General features: G+C 51.8%; 1 protein-coding gene across 2 annotated transcripts; it reads right to left on the minus strand.

Annotated features, from left to right (window-relative positions):
• Positions 1-13,588: 13,588 nt before the first annotated feature.
• On the minus strand, positions 13,589-19,479 carry ORMDL3 (ORMDL sphingolipid biosynthesis regulator 3). 2 transcript variants are annotated; one of them, XM_084749221.1, is made up of 4 exons: positions 19,321-19,479; positions 16,259-16,457; positions 15,450-15,601; positions 13,589-15,124 (listed from the first exon to the last, which is right to left on the minus strand). In XM_084749221.1, the coding sequence occupies exons 2-4, from the start codon at positions 16,430-16,432 to the stop codon at positions 14,989-14,991; spliced, it is 462 nt and encodes a 153-aa protein (XP_084605347.1). In that variant the 5' UTR covers positions 16,433-16,457; positions 19,321-19,479; the 3' UTR covers positions 13,589-14,988. The 2 variants fall into 2 exon arrangements, with proteins under 2 accessions (XP_084605347.1, XP_084605348.1); XM_084749222.1 differs by having other exon boundaries at positions 16,259-16,452; positions 19,321-19,477.
• Between the last annotated feature and the right edge of the window lie 490 nt (positions 19,480-19,969).

Genomic DNA, 19,969 nt, shown 5'->3' on the forward strand with positions numbered 1-19,969 from the left:
CAGTAATTAATGGGTGCCCCATTGTCCTCACACTTAGCCTTTCTCACGAACTTTCTCATATATGAGATGCCCTTGTACATAGGATGCATTTCTGAGGTGTCTTATTCTGTTTTTCTTTCTGTCTACCTCAGCTCCGATGTCACACTAAATTATTACAGGTTTTATAATCGGTCTTTAACCTAGTGGAACAAGTTTTTCTGCCTTGTTCTTTTTAAAGACTATCACGGCTGGGTTGGAGCGATGACTCAGCTGTTAAGAGCATTGGCTTCTCTTGCAGAAGACTTGGGTTCAGTTTCCAGAACCCACATCAGGCAGCCCACAGCCTCCTCCTCTGGCCTCCACGGGTACTGCACCCACACACGGTGCACCTGAACTCAGGCAGGTGCACACATACACAAAAAGAAAGATGAGTGAATAGGTATTTTTTTTTAATACATTATGGCTGGTTCTAATCTTTTGCATTTTCAAACCAGACAACTGTTGGGATTATACTGAATCTGTAAATTAATGTGAGAAAAATCAACATTCTTACAATATTATGTCTTCTACGGGCCAGGTGTGGTGGCCCACGCCTTTAATCCCAGCACTTGGGAGGCAGAGGCAGGCGGATCGCTGTGAGTTCAAGGCCAGCCTGGTCTACAAACTGAGTCCAGGACAGTCAAGCCTAACACAGAGAAACCCTGTCTGGAAAAAATAATTATGTCTTCTAATCCTTCAGTATTATATATTTAGCTATTGTTTAACCTTTTCTAAGATCTCTCACTTTATAAAAAGGGGACTAGAGCTATTTTACACCCTTTGTTTGATACTTCCTAAGTGTGTCATATCTTATAAGTTTCATTTTGCGTTTGTTAGTGACATGTGTAAATACATAACGATGGTACCAGGTGCTGCTGTTGGTTTTCACGGTGGATCTGTAAACCTGCTGTTCTGTCGCACATGCTCCACCATCTTGAAGCAATATGGTGGTCTCCTCTGCCTCCTCCTGTCTGGCCCTTTCCTTGCTGACCTGTCCTTGCTAGATCTCCTGTGCAGTGTGAAATGGGGATGGTGGGGGGTGGGCACCCCGTCTTTGCAGTCCCAAAGAGAAGGCATAGAAACATTTCCCCTGCCGTCATGTCTTTGCTTACTGTGTGTTTTTATATACTCTGATCAGACTAACGCAGTGCCTGTGTGTTCCTGGTTTTCTAGGAAAGAGTACATACTGAATTTTACACAGTGTTTTTTCATCTCTCTTGAAAAGATTGTATCATTTGTTTGTTTTGAGACAGTCTCTCCATGTGGCCCTGGCTGGCCTGGTGTTTGCTGAAATCTTCCAGCCTGCATCCTGAGTGCTAGAAGTACAGGAATGAACCACCATGCCCAGTTTACATTATTAATGGGCCAAAATCTGCAATGTTGGTTTTTTTTTTTAAGTTGGTTGGTTGGGTTTTTTGGTTTTTTATTTATTTATTTATTTATTTATTTATTTATTTATTTTAGGTTTTTCGAGACAGGGTTTCTCTGTGTAGCCTTGGTTGTCCTGGACTCACTCTGTAGACCACGCTGACCTGGAACTAACAGTGATCCGCCTGCCTCTGCCTCCAGAGTGCTGGGATTAAAAGCATGCACCACCACACCCGGCCTTACCAAGTTTTCTTCATTCATATGCTGTTGGACATCTAGGCTCGTTCTATTTCTTAGGTGCTCTGAAGAATACAGCAGTAAGCCAGGAAGTGGTGGCACACACCACTTTGAGTTCAAGGTCATCCTGGTCTACATGGTTCCAGGACAGCCAAGGCTACACAGAGAAACCCTGTATCAGGGGGGAAAATACCAAGTGTGATGGCACATGCCTTTAATCCCAGCATTAGGGAGGCAGAGGCAGGTGGATCTCTGTGCATTTGAGGCCAGCCTGGTCTACAAAGTGAGTCCAGGACAACCAAGGCTACACAGTGAAATCCTGTCTCAAAAAACCAAAAATTAAAAAATAAAAAAGTGCAGCAGTAAACACTGATATGCAAGTATCTATAAAATATGTTCGTTTAGAATCCTTCAGGTAGGGGCTGGAGAGATGGCTCCAAAGGTCCTGAGTTCAATTCCCAGCACCCATGTGATGGCTCATAACAATCTGCAATGAGATCTGGTGCCCTCTTCTGGCCTGCAAGCCTTACATCCAGGCAAAATACTGTATACATAATAAATAAAAATATCTTTTTAAAAAATCCTTTAGGTATATACTCAAAGATGGTATAGCTGGGTCATATAGTGGTTCTGGAAATTCTCAGTTTTTTGACAAACCTCCATAGTGCCTTCCCCCATGGCTACAAAAATTACAATCTCTGGGCTGGAGATATGGCTCAACAGTTAAGAGCACTGTCTGCTCTTCCAAAGGTCCCAAGTTAAATTCCCAGCAACCCCTTGGTGGTTCACAACCATCTATAATGAGATCTGGTGCCTTCTTGTGGTGGGTGGGCCCACATGTGGGCAGAATACTGTATAAATAATAAAAAAAATCCTTTTTAAAAAAGGACTAACTTTTATTTTTTTTCACACTGTCACCAGCATTTCTTGTCATTTTTTTCCCATTAATGCTAGCCATTCTAACTAGGTGAGAAAGACCCATGAAGCAGTTTCCTGCTTTTCCCTGCTAGTTAAGGCTATTGAACACTTTTAAAGCATTGCATCCCATTTGCCCATTTATTGATTGGGTGACCCTAGGTTTTGGCATTTCACTTCTGCAGTTCTCTAATCCTCATGATGAAAACAATGTTCTCTTGCCCAGTCCTCCCCACCTTATGGCCTGTACCCAGCAGCCTGCCTTGTGTGATCCTTCTGGATTCCAAAGAAGTGCTATACCGGGGGCTGGAGAGATGGCTCAGAGGTTAAGAGCACTCACTGCTCTTCCCGAGGTCCTGAGTTCAATTCCCAGCAACCACATGGTGGCTCACAACCATCTATAATGTGCTTTTGGCCTGCAGGTGAACATGCAGGCAGAACACTGTGTACATAATAATAAATAATCTGAAGAAAGGAAGGAAGGAAGGAAGGAAGAAGGAGAAGGAGAAGAAGGAGGAGGAGGACAAGGAGAAAAAGAAGAGCTAAGACTTACTTTCTGCAACATCTTTACCCCCTGCACATCTTGGAGGCAGAACAAATTGTAGGTTGGGGGTTTCGTGGCTGGGTTGGTGTCCCAGTCCCTCCACTGGAAGTCTTTCCTGGTTACAGGAGATGGCTGGTTCAGGCTCCATATCCCCCATTGCTGGGAGTCTTAGCTAGGGCCACTCTCATAGATTCCTGGGAGTTCCCACTGCTCTAGGTTTCTAGCTCATCCAGAAATGCCCTCCCCCACCCCATCCCAGTTGTCTCTTCCACTTATTTTGAGAGAGAGAGAGACAGACAGAGAGAGAGAGAGACAGAGACAGAGACAGAGACAGAGACAGAGACAGAGAGACAGAGAGAGAGAGAGAGAGACAGAGAGAGAGAGAGAGAGAGAGAGACAGAGAGAGAGACAGAGAGACAGAGAGAGAGAGAGAAGAGAAGAGAAGAGAGAGACAGAGAGAGAGAGAGAGAGAGAGAGAGACAGAGAGAGAGAAGAGAGTCCCTCCTTGAGTCCTCCTTGTTTCTTACCTTCTTTGGGTCTGTGGACTGGGCATGGTTATCCTTTACTTTATAGCTAATATCCCCTTATAAGTGACCACATACCATGCATGTCTTTCTGGGTCTAGGTTAGCTCACTCAGGATAATCTTTTCTTTTCTTTCTTTTTTTTTTTTTTTTTTTTTTTTTTTGAGACAGGGTTTTTCTGTGTAGCCTTGGCTGTCTTGGACTTACTTTGTAGACCAGGCTGGCCTCGAACTCACAGCGATCCACCTGCCTCAGCCTCCCTAGGCCTGGGATTAAAGGCGTGCGCCACCAGGCCCGGCTAGGATGATCTTTTCTGGTGCCACCCAATTGACAGCAAATTTCATGATGTCATTAAGGGAACAGTCAACCAGTGACTAGTCCAGCTTGAAACACATGCCATGAGAGGGAGCCCACCACTGACACTTAATGATGCTCTGCTATACTTGCAGCCTGGCATAACTGTCATCAGAGAGGCTTCACCCAGCAACGGGTGGAAACAGATGCAGAGACCCACAACCAAATATTAGGTGGAGCTTGGGGACTCCTTCGGAAGAGGGGGAGGAAGGATTGAAGGAGCTAGAGGTGCCGAGGGCACCAGAAAACCTACAGACTCAACTGGCCATGGCCCGTACAGAAACAACCATGAATCAAAGAGCAGGCATGGGGTTGACCTAAGCCCCGTGCGCATATGTAACGGTTGTGCAGCGTGCAGGAGCGCAGCCCTGACTGCACTGCTTGGCCTTGGGCCCCTTTCCCCTTACTGGGCGGCCTCTTCTAGCCTCAATAGAAGATGCACCTAGTTTTACTGCAACTTGAGATGCCATGGCTAGTTGATAGCCATGAGAGGCCTCCCCTTTTCTGAGGAGAAAGGGAGAGGGAGGGGTTGGGGAGGAGCAGTGGGGAGGGAGGGCTGGGAAAAGAAGAGAGGGGAAACTGCAGTTGCAATGTTAATTAATTTAAAAATCCTTTCTGCTTTTGTCACCAGTTTCTTTTTTTCTTTTTTCTTTTTTTTCCCTATTGCTTTTGGGGTTTGGGTTGTTTTGTTTGTTTTTATTTTTTGAGATGTGGTCTTATGTAGCCCAAACTGGTCTCAAAAAGGCAAAGCAGCAGACAATGACCGGGATGGCTGTTCTTGGTTGTCAGTTTAGTTAATCTGGAATTCCTTAAAACCCAAATAGCTGGGCACACCCATGAGGGATCTTTTTTTCTTTTTTACTTTTTTTGTTTTTGTTTTTGTTTTTGTTTTTGTTTTTCAAGACAGGGTTTCTCTGTGATAGCCTTGGCTGTCCTGGACTTGCTTTGTAGACCAGGCTGGCCTTAAACTCACAGTGATCCACCTGCCTCTGCCTCCTGAATGCTGGGATTACAGGTGTGCGTCACCACGCCCAGCGTGATTTTTCTTTCTTAATTAAATCATTTCTAATGCACATCTTTTGAGGTGGGCAGATCCACCTTTAAGGACAGGATGGAGGATGCTTGCTGTCTTTGCCTGCTTGCTCTTGCTGGCAAGTCCATTCCTTCAGGAGCATTATAGCCTACTTCAAGATTCCAGAATATACTGAAGACCATCTGAGACATCCAGCCTCGTGGACTGGACAGCTAGTGGAGTTTTGGACCCTTTGTTGGTAAATAACCATTGTCAGACTAGCTGGACCACAGCCTGTAAGCCATTCTAATAAATAAATTAAATATGCATATATACATACATACATACATACATACATACAGTGTGTGTGAGTGTGTGAGTGTGTGTGTGTGTGTGTGAGTGTGTGTGTGAGTGTGTGTGTGTGAGTGTGTGTGTGTGAGAGCGTGAGTGTGTGTGTGAGTGTGTGTGAGCGTGAGTGTGTGTGTGTGAGTGTGTGTGTTGTGAGTGTGTGAGTGTGAGTGTGTGTGTTGTGTGAGTGTGAGTGTGTGTATGAGTGTGTGTGAGCGTGAGTGTGTGTGTGTTGTGTGAGTGTGTGAGTATGAGTGTGTGTGAGTGTGAGTGTGTGTGAGTGTGTGTATGAGTGTGTGTGAGCATGAGTGTGAGTGTGTGTGTGTGTGTGTGTGTGTGTGTGTGTGTGTGTGTAACAATTCTATCAGTCCCATTCCTCAGAGAACCCTGGTCCTAGACCTCTACATCCTGAGTTTGGGGACAGCAGGTGTGTGCTACCACTCCTAATCTCTTTCTAATGTCATCTAATGAGATTTCTAGAGAAAGAACCCCGGGGTGGGTATGGCTCAGTGGTACAGCACTTGTCTCGTGGTAGACCTTGGCTTTGAAACCAGCAATGCGAAAGACAGAAAAGGTAAAGTGAGAAGAAGAAATTACTATCCACAATCTGCCACTTTTACTCAGAGACCACCCACAGACTCCAGGCCACGAGTAGACCCACTGCTGGGGCTCAGCTGCAGCAGGAGAGGGGAAGCAAGTAGAGGGCACAGAGGAGTCCTGCCTCAGCGCCACAGCTGACAGACATCCTGGCTAATCTGCTCAGCCCAGCTCTGGATGGGCCCCACCTGAAAGGAAACTCACCACACTAAAGGCTAGGAATGCACGTGTGGGCGAAAGCATGCGCATGCACACACACACACACACACACACACACACACACACACACACATGCATACGTACACACGCATGCGCGCATACACACAAGCGAGCGCGCACACACCCACACAATCCTAGGGCTGGGCATGGTGGTGCACGCCTTTAATCCCAGCACTCAGGAGGCAGAGGCAGGCAGATCTCTTGAGCTTGAGGCCAGCCAGGTCTACAGAGAGTTCTAGGACAGCCAGAGCTGTTACACAGAGAAACCCCTGTCTCGAAAATCCCAAAGCAAGAAAAGCTAAGAACAACAAATGACCACCACAGCCAACAGTTGGCCACAGCCCTTCATTCTGAGCCTGTGACAGACAGGGACCCATCACAGCATTCTCCCTGCAGAGATGAGAAGCCTCATCACCCCTTCTCCACAGAGCAACGGGCATTCCGGAGGGTTCCAGATGCCTTCTTGGAACTAGCCCGTTTTCCACCACACCTTCACCCAGAGGCAAGCAACAAAGCATCTAAAATCAGAGACTTGTCACAAACCTGCTGCGTAGACACGAGCAGACAGTAACTGTGGAGTAAGAAAGGACTCCACTGTGGGGTTTCTGGGTCCCTCGAGAACACAGGCATTAGTTTCCATAATGGCTGTAGCCCTCTCCATGCAGTGTGTCTCACCTGGTCCCTCAGCGAAGACAGGGTCTTCTGGAGTGCTTCGGCCACATACTTGCACTTCTCAGACAGCTCTGGAGGCAGAGAAGGAAGCTTGTTAGTAAGGAGAGTGACGGCTGGCAAGGCCCACCATATGCATCAGAGAGTTTCAGACAGCCCCTGGGGTACCGAGTGGGAGTCACCCCAGATGCCTCATGCTCCCCTCTTAGATAATGAGGAATCACAGACCAGAGAGAACTGGGTGGCTGCCCTTCAATATCTGTCCCAGGAAAGACTGACAGTCTCTGAAATGCCACGAGCTGCCCCTCACGGAGTATAAACGAAGGCAGTGCACACCCCCTAAGCTTTGGATCCCCCACCAGCCTCCTTGCTCAGCATTTCCTCTATTCCAACAGATAGCTAGAGTCACCCTCGCCTATCAAGGCATTCAAGAGCTCTCGCCTACCAAGCAACCAGCACTGTCATGAAGGCTGCTTGAGGGGGGACCTGCTGAGTCCTCAGTCTGCAGCGCATCAGAGATCAGGATGTCAGAAGCCTGGGACTGGGAGACAGGGAAGCTAAACACGGTCCTCTAGCAGGTGGTTCCCATCCTGCCATCTGCCCTCCAAAGCCCTCCTCCCCCCCCCCCCCCAGTTCTTCCTTCCTTGGGGTTCCCTACTCTCTGCTCCGGATCTTCCAGGCACCCCCCGTCCTTGATGGCACATGAAGGGACAGAGCACGGCGTATCTCTTTGCTCCTTCTCATTCGGTTCCGGGAGGCTTCTCTCTGTGCCCTGTACCTGTCCTTCAAATTCCTAGTAGTTTTCTGTCTTTTCACAGTTCTTTTTTTTTTAAGATTTATTTATTTATTTACATATACAAAGTTCTGCCTGCATGTGTGTCAGCACACCAGAAGAGGGCACCAGATCTCATTATAGATGGTTGTGGGCCACCATGTGGTTGCTGGGAACTGAACTAAGGACTTCTGGAAGAGCAGACAGTGCTCTTAACCTCTGAGCCATCTCTCCAGCCCCACAGTTCATTTTTTAAAGTCCACTATTCCTTGCCCCTGCCCCACTGCCTTTACCCCCTGAGACAGTCCCATGTAGCCCAGGCTTGAACTCAACATGTAGCCAAGGATGGCCCTTCTTTTTTTTTTTTTCTGCCAGCACGTTGCTAAGCTCCTCCCGCGCCCTCTTAGCCCGATGTGCCCCACCCTCTTCTTGATGAACTTGAGCGCACCCTTGTCCTTGGACACCTTTGAGCAGCTCCATGGCGCCCCACTCACAGGGTGCGAAGCCAAACAGGTCCCTGATCACGTGCCGCATGAACTTGGTATGCTTAGCGAGGCGCCAGCTGTGCCTCGGCTTGCTAACGTTCTTCGCCACCTTGTGGCCCTTGGTGAGGCCCACAGCCGTGACAGCCGATGGCCCTTTCTAATGACCATCTTGCCTCAAGAACTGGGATCACAGCACAGTACCGCTATGCTAGATCTTATTTTAGTCGGCTTTCTGGTGTTGCTGTTTTGTTGTTTTTGTGTTTGTGTTGTTGTTTTTGGGTATATGGGTGTTTTGTTTTTGGGTATATGGGTGTTTTGTTTTGTTTTGCTGGTGTTTTTAACCTCACCCCTGTATCTTCCCTTCTTCAAAACACAGCAAGTCAGAATCACCTAGAAGGAGCCTGCGGCCAACAGTGCATCCGGGATGCTTCTCCTCCATAAGCAGACTTCCCTGCCTGTGGCTCCTGCCTCTGAGTGCTTGGCCACGTGCTGCCGCCCTCCGTTTAACAATAACGTCCTTGCCTGTTCAGAAATGACGAATAGGTGGCCCTGGGCTCACTCACTTGAAAAAACTTAGCTTCAGTCTAGAAGGCAATAGTTAAACCAACAGTAAGGGGAGAACAAGGGATAAGAGGAAGAGAAAAATAAGCAAATAGTTGTTTCTGTCTCCGTTCCCTCTTTCCATCCCCCTAGTCCCCACACGCTGCTCCCAACCAAGGAAAGGAAAGAAAACCAAAGTGCTAATCTGTCAGGAGACTGAGACTGCCATCCTGTGGGCCATGGTGAGTAGCTACTGGGTCAGTCTGCCCAGAGGCCACATGGCCCTCAGACCTCAGGCCTCCATCCTCCCTTCTTCCTCTCACCATCTCACCTCTCACTTCTTCATCCACCCATCCACCCGTCCACCCATCCATCTACCCATCCATCCACCCATCCACCCGTCCATCCACCCGTCCATCCACCCACCATCCATCCACCCATCCACCCGTCCATCCACCCGTCCATCCACCCATCCATCTACCCGTCCATCCACCCACCATCCATCCATCCACCCATCCATCCACCCATCCATCCATCCATCCACCCATCCATCCATCCATCCATCCATCCATGCCAGGCTCAGTCCACATCCACCCACTGATGCGTTCAGGACCACACTTCCCACGCCCGTGGCAGCTTGCTTACATAATCTCCCATTTTTTTTTTTTAGGATAAGCTGCTTTCGATAAGCCAGCATCCTGTTGGCAGAGATTATGATTTTGTCTTGGTTCTGAGGAGAGCGAGCTTGTGTTGATATATCACAGTTTTCTTGCCATGCCTCTCAAACACTCCTGTGAGGTGGACATCTTTATTCTCGGTTCACAAATGGAAGGACCAAGACTCTAAGGCAAGTATGTGAGCCAGTGCTGTGGTTGAAACCACAGGCAGAGCTGAAATTCAAACCTATGACTGACACCAAAGCCATGCTGTTTTCACTGTTCATCTAACAAGTGTATACCGAAGACATTCTTTGTTCCAGGACTCTAGCTCCTCTGCCTCTGAGAAAGGGAGGCAGACAAGAAACAGAATACCCATGTAATTAAAAATGTTGAGTGAGCCAGGCATGGTGTCGCACGCCTTTGATCCCAGCACTCAGGGAGGCAGAGGCAGGTGGATCTCTATGAGTTCCAGACCAGCCTGGTCTACAAAGCAAGTCCAGGACAGCCAGGGCTACACAGAGAAACCTTGTATTGAAAAATAAATAAATAAATAAAAATTAAAAAGAAAGGAAAATAATGTCTAATGATAGACTGGTGTACTGGTATAACCAGATCTCTGTGAGTTCAAGGCCAGCTGGATCTACATAGTAAGTTCCAAGATAACCCGGGCTACATGGGAAAACCCTGTCTCGAAGAAACAAAAAATTTAGAAAAAAGAAAAAGAAGAAGAAAGAAAGAAAACGAAAAGAGGGTATTCTTGACAGTCTGTGAAGGGACTCCTCCACAAGTTAACACTCCCTTCCTTAGACCAAAAAGCACAGGGACATGCCAGCATTGCTGCAAGAGGCCTGAAGGAGGAGCTAAAAAGAGATCGGTCTTGGCTGGCATCCCCTGAGCCTTCGGCGGGTGGCACAAGGCTGACTGTTCCACACCGCATCTCCCAGGACCCTACCTTGTTTTCATGGTTAATGCCCTTAAGGAATGAGCTCCGAATTTCATATCTCATTTCTGTTTATAGGGTTTCCTCCTTTACTTTCTCTGGGGTCTCCATCACCAGATACACATTTTCTTCCATCATGGTTTTGAATGACGCAGACAGATTGTTTCTGCTTCAGCCTCCTATAGGGAGTGGAAGGGGTAAGAGTTCAGGGCCTCTCAGTGACACCTATCAAACATCTCCTTTTCTTGCCTCTACCTCCCTAGTGCTGGGATTACACGTGGGTCACCACATCTGGCTTAGACTCATGGTTTCTTTTTTAGATTTTTTTTTCTTACTTCCTTTTTTTAAGATTTGTTTTTATTTTTATTTATTTTTGTTTTGTTTTGTTTTTTCGAGACAGGGTTTCTCTGTGTAGCCTTGGCTGTCCTGGACTCACTTTGTAGACAAAGCTGGCCTCAAACTCACAGCGATCCACCTGCCTCTGCCTCCCGAGTCCTGGGATTTGCCTGCATGTACATGTGTGCACCACAGGTATGCTTGGTGTCCATGTTAGTCACAAGAGGGCATCTGATCTCCTGGAACTCATATTACAGATGGCTGCTAGCTGCATCCCATGCGGGTGCTGGGAACTGAGCCCCGATCCTTTGGAAGAGCAGCCAGCTGTTAACCACTGAGCCATCTCTCCAGCCCCTGACTCATGTTTTTGTTGTTGTTGTTGTTGTTGTTGTTGTTGTTGTTTGGTTTGGGTTTTTTGTTTTTTGCTTTGGTTTGGTTTTTTGAGACAGGATTTCTCTGTGTGGCCCTGGCTGTCCTGGACTCAATTTATAGACCAAGCTGACCTCCAACTCAGAGCTATCCACCTGCCTCTGCCTGCCTGGGTGCTGGGATTCCAGGCGTGCACTACCATGCCTGGCTGACTCATGTCTTGTAATCTTCTGCCTTGACAGCCTGGGGTCAAGCAAGAGCCCAAAGTTCCAGGCCAACAAGGAACTAGAACGGCTCATCTCCCCTGCTTATTGAAAGTGAGACAGCCGGGCATGGTGGCGCACGCCTTTAATCCCAGCCCTCGGGAGGCAGAGGCAGGTGGATCGCTGTGAGTTCGAGACCAGCCTGGTCTACAAAGCGAGTCCAGGACAGCCCAGGCTAACACAGAGAAACCTTGCCTCAAAAAACCAAAAAAAAAAAAAAAGAAGAAAGTGAGGGAATCCTGACACAGTAAAGGTGACCACGGTGGATCCCAAGTCTCCCTCTGCCGTTTATAGAACGTGCTGAGGGAAAGTGGGGTGAAGCGTTGCCCCACGGCGGGGGTGGGGGGGAGTGAAACCCCCTTTCTGCATTTCTCAGAGCAAAGCTGCTGTCTATTCCCAAAGGCACAGGGGTTGAGAAGGCTAGCCTCTCCCCAACACTGAACACGAGACTTCAGGGTATTAGTCCTGACTTGGCTGTTTCTCCCCTTGGCTCTGGCTCAGAACCCTGGGCTTCCCTGCCAACCCAATGACAGCGTGCTAAGCCAGCCCTGGGCATGAGCAAATGCTTCCTGGGCTCCCACCACCAGGACCACCTGTATCCTAAGTCCCTAACGCCTGGCCAGGGCGTCTACCCACCGTCACTTTCCCTCACCTCCAGTCTCATCTGGTCTGGGAATTCTAGGGGTCTATATAATGCCCGGAACCACAGGCCCATCTCAAATGCACTGTCCTCGGCTTCTTCCCTGAAATGGAGACTCAGAATTCTCGCAGATCTCTGCCCAGCTCCCGGCTAGAGTCTCAGGTGCTATGATGGGCGCCTGAGGGTCCCCCCATCCCCACCACCCCAGGGCCCCACCCCCCCACCCTCCCCACCCTCCCACCCCCCCACCCCACCCCCACCCCGCCACCCCTGGGTAAGGCCTGTAGAGAAGGCAAATTATGGTCCATGTGAAAAGACAGGGCCAAAAAGAGATCTTGGCCTTTTGATTTTGGATACATGGGCCAGGTGTTCCAGGGGCCCGGGAACAGTACAGCGACTGGATCACGCAATCCAGTGAGCTGAAATGAGCGGAGCTTGGGTCCCAACCACGAAAGGTAGCAGCCACCGCTGCACCGAGGACACAGAAAGTGACCTACCTCAGAGCCAGCTAGGCGAATGCCCTGGCATGGGAGGCAGTACTAAAGACCCAAACACAACTGCAGCCAACAGCCGCAGAATCAGGTTGGTCCAGTTAAAAGTACGCAACCTCCCCCAACAGGACGCATTTCCATGTGCCCGCCTCCCCCCCACCCCCCCATCTCCCCCCCCTCCCCATCAGACCCTTCTCCTCTGGATGCCAGCTATCTTCTTCATTCTCCTTCTCTTCCCAGGAGTCATCTGGCCTCACCTCTCTCCTCCCTCAGAGACAACTGCTAGGGTGAGCCCATCCTACGCTCTGGCCTCCCCATTCCTCCATCTGGAAGCACAGTGAAGCAAGCCCCTGAACTGCCGGCAGCACCCCAGGCACCATGCCCACAACAGCCTGAACAGGCACTCCCCTCAAGAGAAGACTGAGCTCGGAGAAGCAATTGATTAAGACCACAGAGCTCCAGGTGGCAGAGCTGGCTGGGATCGGAACGCCCTGGCACCTTCGCCCTGACTGGCTTAAAGGCCAAAGACTGAGCCCAGGAGCAGGCAGCACTTCCAACGCCGTACAGTGCCTATCTGAGGAGGGGACAGCACGGCTGGACTGGGATAAAGACCACACTTTCCCTCACTCACACTCCAAGAACACCATGACGCCGGGCCAGGGCCACAGCCACAGAGGCAGGAGGCTGGGAAGGAAGTTCCTCTGCTAGCCTGGGACTCTGTACCTGGCCAAGGAGCAGCAGATAATGCTGCACAGAGCAGCCTGAGAGGCCAGTGTCCCCAGAAGATAAGGATCCCTCCCTGCCCCATCCGTGCTTGCAAAAAACACGCTACCCTTCTTCCCTCCTGCTTCTCATAGCGGGAGGAGGCACGATGGCCGCGCTGCCCGAACAGGAGCTGGCTGGGAAGGACCCAGGTGAGAAGTGAGGACCCACAGGCAGTGCCAGACGGAAAACCAGAGCACCAGCAGTCACTACCTCCCCACACCATTTGCAAAGCCATGCCTGGACTGACTTCCTGGCCACCAAGCCCTACTCCCAATTCTGCCAGCCAGAGGCTCTGTGCCAATCAGAGGCTCAGCACCAATCAGAGGAACTGCAGGGCAAGGCGCAGACAGTAGGACTCTGCTCGGACTTAGCAAAGTCTTCAGCAGCTTCCTCACAGCCCCTCTGGCTTTCTCCCCTGGGCCTGGAAATGACCACCCAGCCCCAGAGTCCCCACCACTGCCTAGGCAGGAGCTGCTGTTACTCACGCTGTCACCCTTCCCTCCAGGAAGCAGAGGCCACACATGTAAACAGAACATTTCCTCTTTATTTGCATTTTTCAGAATACTGTACAAAGGGAGTAAAAATCCTATTCACACTTTGCTTAGAAAGACCAGAAGGTGAAAGTTCCCTATGATACACGGGGTTGAGAATGAGGGTCAGGGGTTAGAAAACAGGGTGAGTGACCTCCCTCTAGCCCCTGGGAGAGGGCTTGGGCACCCACACATTTCAAAAGGAACATGTCCCGGTCGAACCAGCGAGGGGAGAAGGCTCCTCTCTGACCTAGCCTCACGCTCTATGACCCGCCTCTCTTGGGGCTGAGGAGACAGTGCCTGCAGCTGTCCCTACTATTGCCCTATTTGGACAGGGATCCTGTAGCCCTGTGGGGACCACTGACCTCATGTGGAAGAGGCCTCCTGGCCCCAAGCACAGTCTACACAAGAATCCAGGTTGAAGGGCTGAGGAAGACCCTCTCTGTAAGCTTCCCCACAGCACTGCTAAGGAAGTGTCACCGTGAACTGCGCTCCAGAGGGCTCACAGGCCTCTTGTAGCCTGTGCACACCCCCATTCTGACCCCGGAGGCTCCAATCCACAGAGGCCTCCTGTCTCTATCACAATCATGCTGTGGGCAAAGTAAGCCTCCAAGCCAGCTCTCCCTCTGGCCCACATACCAAAGGAGGCGGAGTCTGCTTCCTCCTCCCCAGACCTCTTGTTTACACTGATCCGTATTGGCCACTGCTGCTTTCCTGTCCGTTCTATGCCCACCCCACCCCTGCTAAGAACTCCCCTCTCCCCAGGACCAGGGTGGCAGCACCTGGCCCCCACCTCTAGGTGCCCCACCAACCCATCTTCCTTCCTAATCTCCCCCTGCCCCACAGTCCACCCAGAGTGGGTTGCAGCAAAGTCAACAAAGCCTGACTGCTCTCCACCTGGAAGGCGGAGGCACGTGCACGCAGCGCACGTTTCTGTACACGCAAACAGTGAGTCTCTGCCCACACGCTGAAGGGTGGACAGGAAAACAATGCAGAAGTTGTACCGTCCCTCTGCCCCTGTCTCAGGGGCTAAAGTGCTATGGCTGCCTGAGGGGAAGCAAGCCAACAGGGGGTTTTCCTGGCTTCCTGTGCCAACTTCTCAGGTCCACGAGTCAGACAGAGAGCCCAGTCCCTTTCTTGACCACCCCCCACGGCATCTCTATTCAAAAGGCGAAAGGAAAAGATCAAAAACTTCAGAGCGGGTCAGAGCCCGGGGGCCCCACCCTAGCCCCACTACAAGCTACTCCAAGTCGGCTACTGGGGAAGCGAAGGGGAAGCCAGGCCCAGGGCACACCCCCATCTCTGGCAGTGCCCAGAGGCTCCTGTTTTCAGCATCACAGCGAAGGCCCTTCCACCCTCCCCTCGCCAACCTGGCTGGGGGAGGGGCTGCAGCCTCAGTACTTATTGATTCCAAAAATCCGGACTCCGTGGAGCTGGGGCAGCTTGGGGATGAGCACGCTCATCAAGGACACAGTGTTGAGTATGAAATGGACCTGGTCGTACTTGGTGTAGAAGCTGGTGAGGAAGTACCTGGGGAGAGGCAGGCAGACAAGGAACACAAATGTATGGGCTCCCAGGTAAGAGGTGGGGGGACAAGGATCACTAACTAGCAAGGGCCCCTCCACCCCTGATCTACACTGGAGCTTACCCCAGGCCTGTGGGCCTGGCTCAGGCACACAGAGCACAGGAAAGCCTGGGCCAGGGAGGCCTAAAGCCCGGTGTGAGACCCAAGGATATGTCACTTCCTTCCCTCTGCTCATCCATATACTAAGGGCCAGAGCTGGGGAGGCAAGCCCAGCTGAGCCCACTGGCTGTCCCCCGCCTGCTGGCATTCTCCCACAGCCACGGCACTCACAGCACAATAGGTGTGATGGTCAAGAACTTCCTAGAGGCCGTGAACTGGACTCCGTAGTCCATTTGCTCCCAATGGGTCAGCAGCCTTGCTTTGCCCTGGTCTGGCGTCTCGAAGGGCGTCCCTTTCACCGTGTGCAGGAAGATGTACATGCCCTAAAAAGATAAAAAGAGGGGCCTTCGTCAGAAAATACAGAATGCAAGATGACTCCCAGTCTGGCTCCCCAGCCCCTCACAGACAGGAGCAGCTCCGAGCGGACCGCCGCCTGTCCCTGCGGCAGTAACTCGGGAAGGCAGCCTTACTGTATGAAGCCCAGGAGCCTGGAGGAGGGACAAGGGGGAGATGAAGAAAGAGGGAGTCAGCCACAGGATGGACCCCTCAAGGCAGCCAACTGGGGGTCTCTACATGTTGGCTAAAAGGAGTAAACCAAGCGGGGAGCACTACACCCCCTTGCCTGCTCAAACGTGGGGTACAGGGCAGCAGGTCTCAGGGAACACAGAAGATCAAGAGAGCAGCAAGGTTTGAGGTCCTGGCCTGGGAAGGGATGGTTTCTGCATCAGACTCCTGGGACCTGGAGGAAGCGCGCCTTTGGCTGTCCTACCAGTTCACCAGCTCCCCCATCCCGGAGACACATGCAACGTGCAGATTTGATTCTACAGCCCACAAGAGGGAGCCAGGCAGAGATAAGGCTCTGGTGACAGATGTTGGGGGGAGAGAGGGGCGGGCTGTCTGTCCCATGACAAGCTCCTCCTATCTCTCAGCTCCGGCACAGAACAGCCCATACGGTCAGAGGCGGTTAAGCAGGCTCTTACCAGGTTGTGGATGAGGTTGGTGAGGGTCCAGACGACAGGGACGCTCACAAAGGGGATGCTCAGAAGCACGACGTGCAGCAGCCCGATGGCCAGCACGTACGAGAGCCAGATGCCTCGGCTGTTCATCACCCGAGTGTTGGGGTTCACCTCGCTGTGTGCCGTGCCCACATTCATCCTGCCACCCCTCTCGACGGCTGCTCTGCAAACATGCAACACAGGTGAGACAGGTCACACCACTTTCCCTGCCCCCTCACACCCTGAGCCCCGCAGAGAGGCAGGCTTTTCAGTCCCTGAGAGAACGTCACGCCACGGTCCACTGTTTTCGATTCTCAAGCCCACGAGCTGGAAAAGTCCACACGAGCGTGTTAACGCTAGTTGTTTCCCGGCGCTGGGCTGGGATCGACACTGGGCTGTCATACATATCATCCACTGGGACTGCATGCTGACAAAGCCTGAGAGAACCAGTCACCAAGAGCTGTCCAGCCCAGACTACAGCAATGTCCGCTCCCCATTCGCACTCCCTACAGTACCTCTGAGGGCCTCTTCCTCCAGGGGTCAGGAGAGAGGCTTTCTCCCTTAGAGCTCTCACTCAGAACCTCTGCTGGCTCACTCACTGAACCTTACAGAAGACACCCACACTCTAAGCTCTTCCCAAAAGGAGCAAGAAGGCCTGCGGGCACAGGCAACAGTGGATGAAGCACTTTGGGACTACTGTTCCCACCACCCCTATTTCTCCAATCCTGGATCTCTTCAAGCCCGGGCCCAAGATGACTGACACGGCAGGGAGAGAGAGGGAAGAGACAACAGCCGGCCAGGGACAGGCTTTGCTCGGACCTACGAAGATTTCAACACAAAATGACCTACCCGTTTGGTCCATTTGGCATCTGCTCAGGCTGACTCTCCTGGGATGCCACCACTGGGCAGCCAAACCACCACCAGAGCGCCCTTTACCTCACCGGCTAAAGAGGAGGGCAGGACAGTCCCCACCGGCGGACACGCCACCACCTGTGGCCTCCCTGCTCCCTCCTCCCTTCTCAGCCCTAACTGACCTCACCTCCCTCCGCAGCATCTGTCTGTGGGTGTGAGTTAACAATGTGGCTTTCTTGCCCAGCTCCAGCGGTAGAAGCTCTACAGCCCTTGATGCCCAGCAAAAAAAAAAAAAAAAACAGTAGCAGCAGACCACAGTGGCGAATGGCTTGGCTGTCCCCAGATTTCTGAGGGTCCACTGACTGACCAGCAGGTCATCAGTGTACTAGACTACTTGCTGCCTTAGGGTCCTCCTGCCTGATGAAGGTCCCAGGGTCATTACTGTGTCCCACAACTCCACCTTTTCAAGGTGTACAGAAAGGAGGAGAGATGGGGGAGGTCTGGAAGCACCAGCCCAGTTCCCTCACCCTGCGGCAATCACCTCACCCCCAGACTCAGATGATATCTCACCCAGCTAGAAAATTCCGGCCAAGACTCCTCCTCCACAGGAGCCAGAATTCTCTCAGGTAAGTTCCTTACTTAAATAAAATGGAAGCCAAGTAAGTTCCTCTTCTCAGGAAATATGACCCACAGCAGTTTCCCAACAGACCCATAAGTTGGCCTAGGGTAGTCATACTCCTGGGACCAAACCACTGGCCCCACTAAGATGGATAATTGGTCCCCACAGAAACCCAAAGAACTAGAAAACCAGTTGTTTACCTTCCCCAGACCTTAGGGCTTCAGTTACCCTAACACAGCCCTCTGGGACATCTGCTACGTAACAAGAGCCTCCACGTGAGGGGCAGGGAATGAGAGGTGAAGTCTCTGAAAGATCATTAAGGTAAGGAAAAGGGTTGCCCAAGTCTCCCCCAGAAACTGTTGTTGCTCCCCGTGAGCCAGCCCTGCAGCGGCACAGCTACAAACAGAACTCCCTCACACTTCGTTTCAGGAGTGCCAAGAGTCTGGCTGAATCCCAGGATTACAAAACCCTCTGCCCCTTTCTGGCTCCTAGAGGGCATCTTAGAGAGCCTGGCTGACCCCCATGAGAATCGTCTTCCTAAAGCCTAAGTGCTAGCCACCTTTTAAAGCAGGTGAGGAGCCCAGGAGACCCCCCCAACCCCCCACCATCTTTTCCAAGGGTACTTGAGGCTTTTCTGTGGCTTTGTGTACATTGTCACCTCCATCAGTACACAACTGACCTCTCTCCCAGAAGTGAAGAAATAGGAGCCTGGCAGAGAGAGGCAGAAAGGTCTCGCCCGGCCGAAAACTTCTGCTACCACAGCTGGCAGGTGGCTGATGTGGTTTCATAACCTGCCTCAGATCAGAGCCCAAAGCAACTCTGTTCTGTTAACCACTTTTTTTGCTCTAGCTCTTTGCTCCTTTTCCATGCAGGCCCAAGCCAGTCTGTCAGACATTCATGCCAAGACCGTATTACCCCGCAGCGTGGCCATCCCGTAAACACTTCCAATGCCCTCCCCAGCTTAAGGCTGGCCCTTTAACACAGCAAACCTGTTCCCAAGAGATCCCAATAGGGAGTGCATGTAACACAACAGTATGTCTCTTCCACTCGGCCCACCCTGAATCTGCAGGGCCACGGTGGTCCTCGCCGGCCCAGCCCCCTGGACTCAGAGTTGAGTGGAAGTGGAAAGAATGCGGACCCCCACTTATCAGGAGCGAGGAAACGGCGTCCTCGCTATAGTGAGTTGTGTGAGAACTCTTTCCATGGGGCCTCCCGCTCTGCTCTGCTCCGCAGCCCGGTACCTCGCACTTGCAAGCCTGGCCGGGTTCAGGGCCCAACCCCCATCTCCACGCATTCACTCAACCCCGGAGGCAGCCGAACCTTTATCCCCGGAGTGCAGCCGTTCCCCGCCTCCCAGCCTCGGTTGAAGCGCTCCTCTCCGACGCCCCACCCCCGGCCTCCTGCTCCCACTTTCCTCTTTAGGCACTCTTTCGGCAGATGCTCTCACTCTCCACCCCCAGCCACCCAGCTCAGGTCTCCTCCTGCACGGACGCCTCCTCAGCAGCAACCTTCTCGCCTCTCCAAGCCGTGGAGGCTTCGGGCTTCAACACTCCGAGGCCGCCCCGTATGGACTCACCGCGCGGGGCCGGAGGTAGAGGGCCGGGGGAGAGGAGCCCGAGAACCCGGGCCTCGGCGGTCCCAGCAGCTGTAGCAAAGCCGCGGCGGTAGCCACCCCGCTGGCAGCTCTGGCCGAATCAGCTCCCTGAGCCGGGCCCCGTGACGTCACTGCCACGCGCCTATCACGTTGCGCCTCTCGGGAAGTGTAGTTTCTTACGATGCCTCCTCGACCGACCGCCCGCCTGGCGCCTCCTGGGAGTTGTAGGCTTTTTCCCCTTGGGCTAGCTCTCCGACCCCACCGCGAGCTTCTGAGCTGATGAGCCTCAGAACCTCAGACGAAATAGTGAGATCGGATGGTGTCTGTGTGGTGCGTAACAATTCCAGCTTTTGCAGCTGTGCCCTTCAAGTGATGCACAAGCAGTTTACTCATGCTCCCGTTTTATAGACGAAGAGACTCAGTTTTAAGTAATTTGCAATAAAGCCCTGCTGAGATAGTCTGACCCTAAGGCCCTAAACTGACTCCAGAAGCCGAGAAGCACGATCCTTTTCTCTGAAGGAACCCCACTCACCCACCCACCCGGACTCGGGATCACATTTTCAGACTTGGTTGGGATTCATGTCTGTATGGTAGAGATGGAGCCTGTGGGCATCATTGGTCCATATGGTCT

The sequence above is a fragment of the Acomys minous genome, assembly GCF_964271855.1.
Source record: "Acomys minous genome assembly, chromosome: 12".
Lineage (NCBI taxonomy): Eukaryota > Metazoa > Chordata > Mammalia > Rodentia > Muridae > Acomys > Acomys minous.

Coding starts and splice junctions, on each gene's coding strand:
- ORMDL3 (XM_084749221.1), bottom strand. CDS start 16,432: ATGAATGTGGGCACGGCACACAGCGAGGTGAACCCCAACACTCGGGTG. Junction 15,602..16,258: donor CCAACCTCATCCACAACCTG/GTAAGAGCCTGC, acceptor TTATCTTTTTAG/GGCATGTACATCTTCCTGCA. Junction 15,125..15,449: donor ACCATCACACCTATTGTGCT/GTGAGTGCCGTG, acceptor GCCTCTCCCCAG/GTACTTCCTCACCAGCTTCT.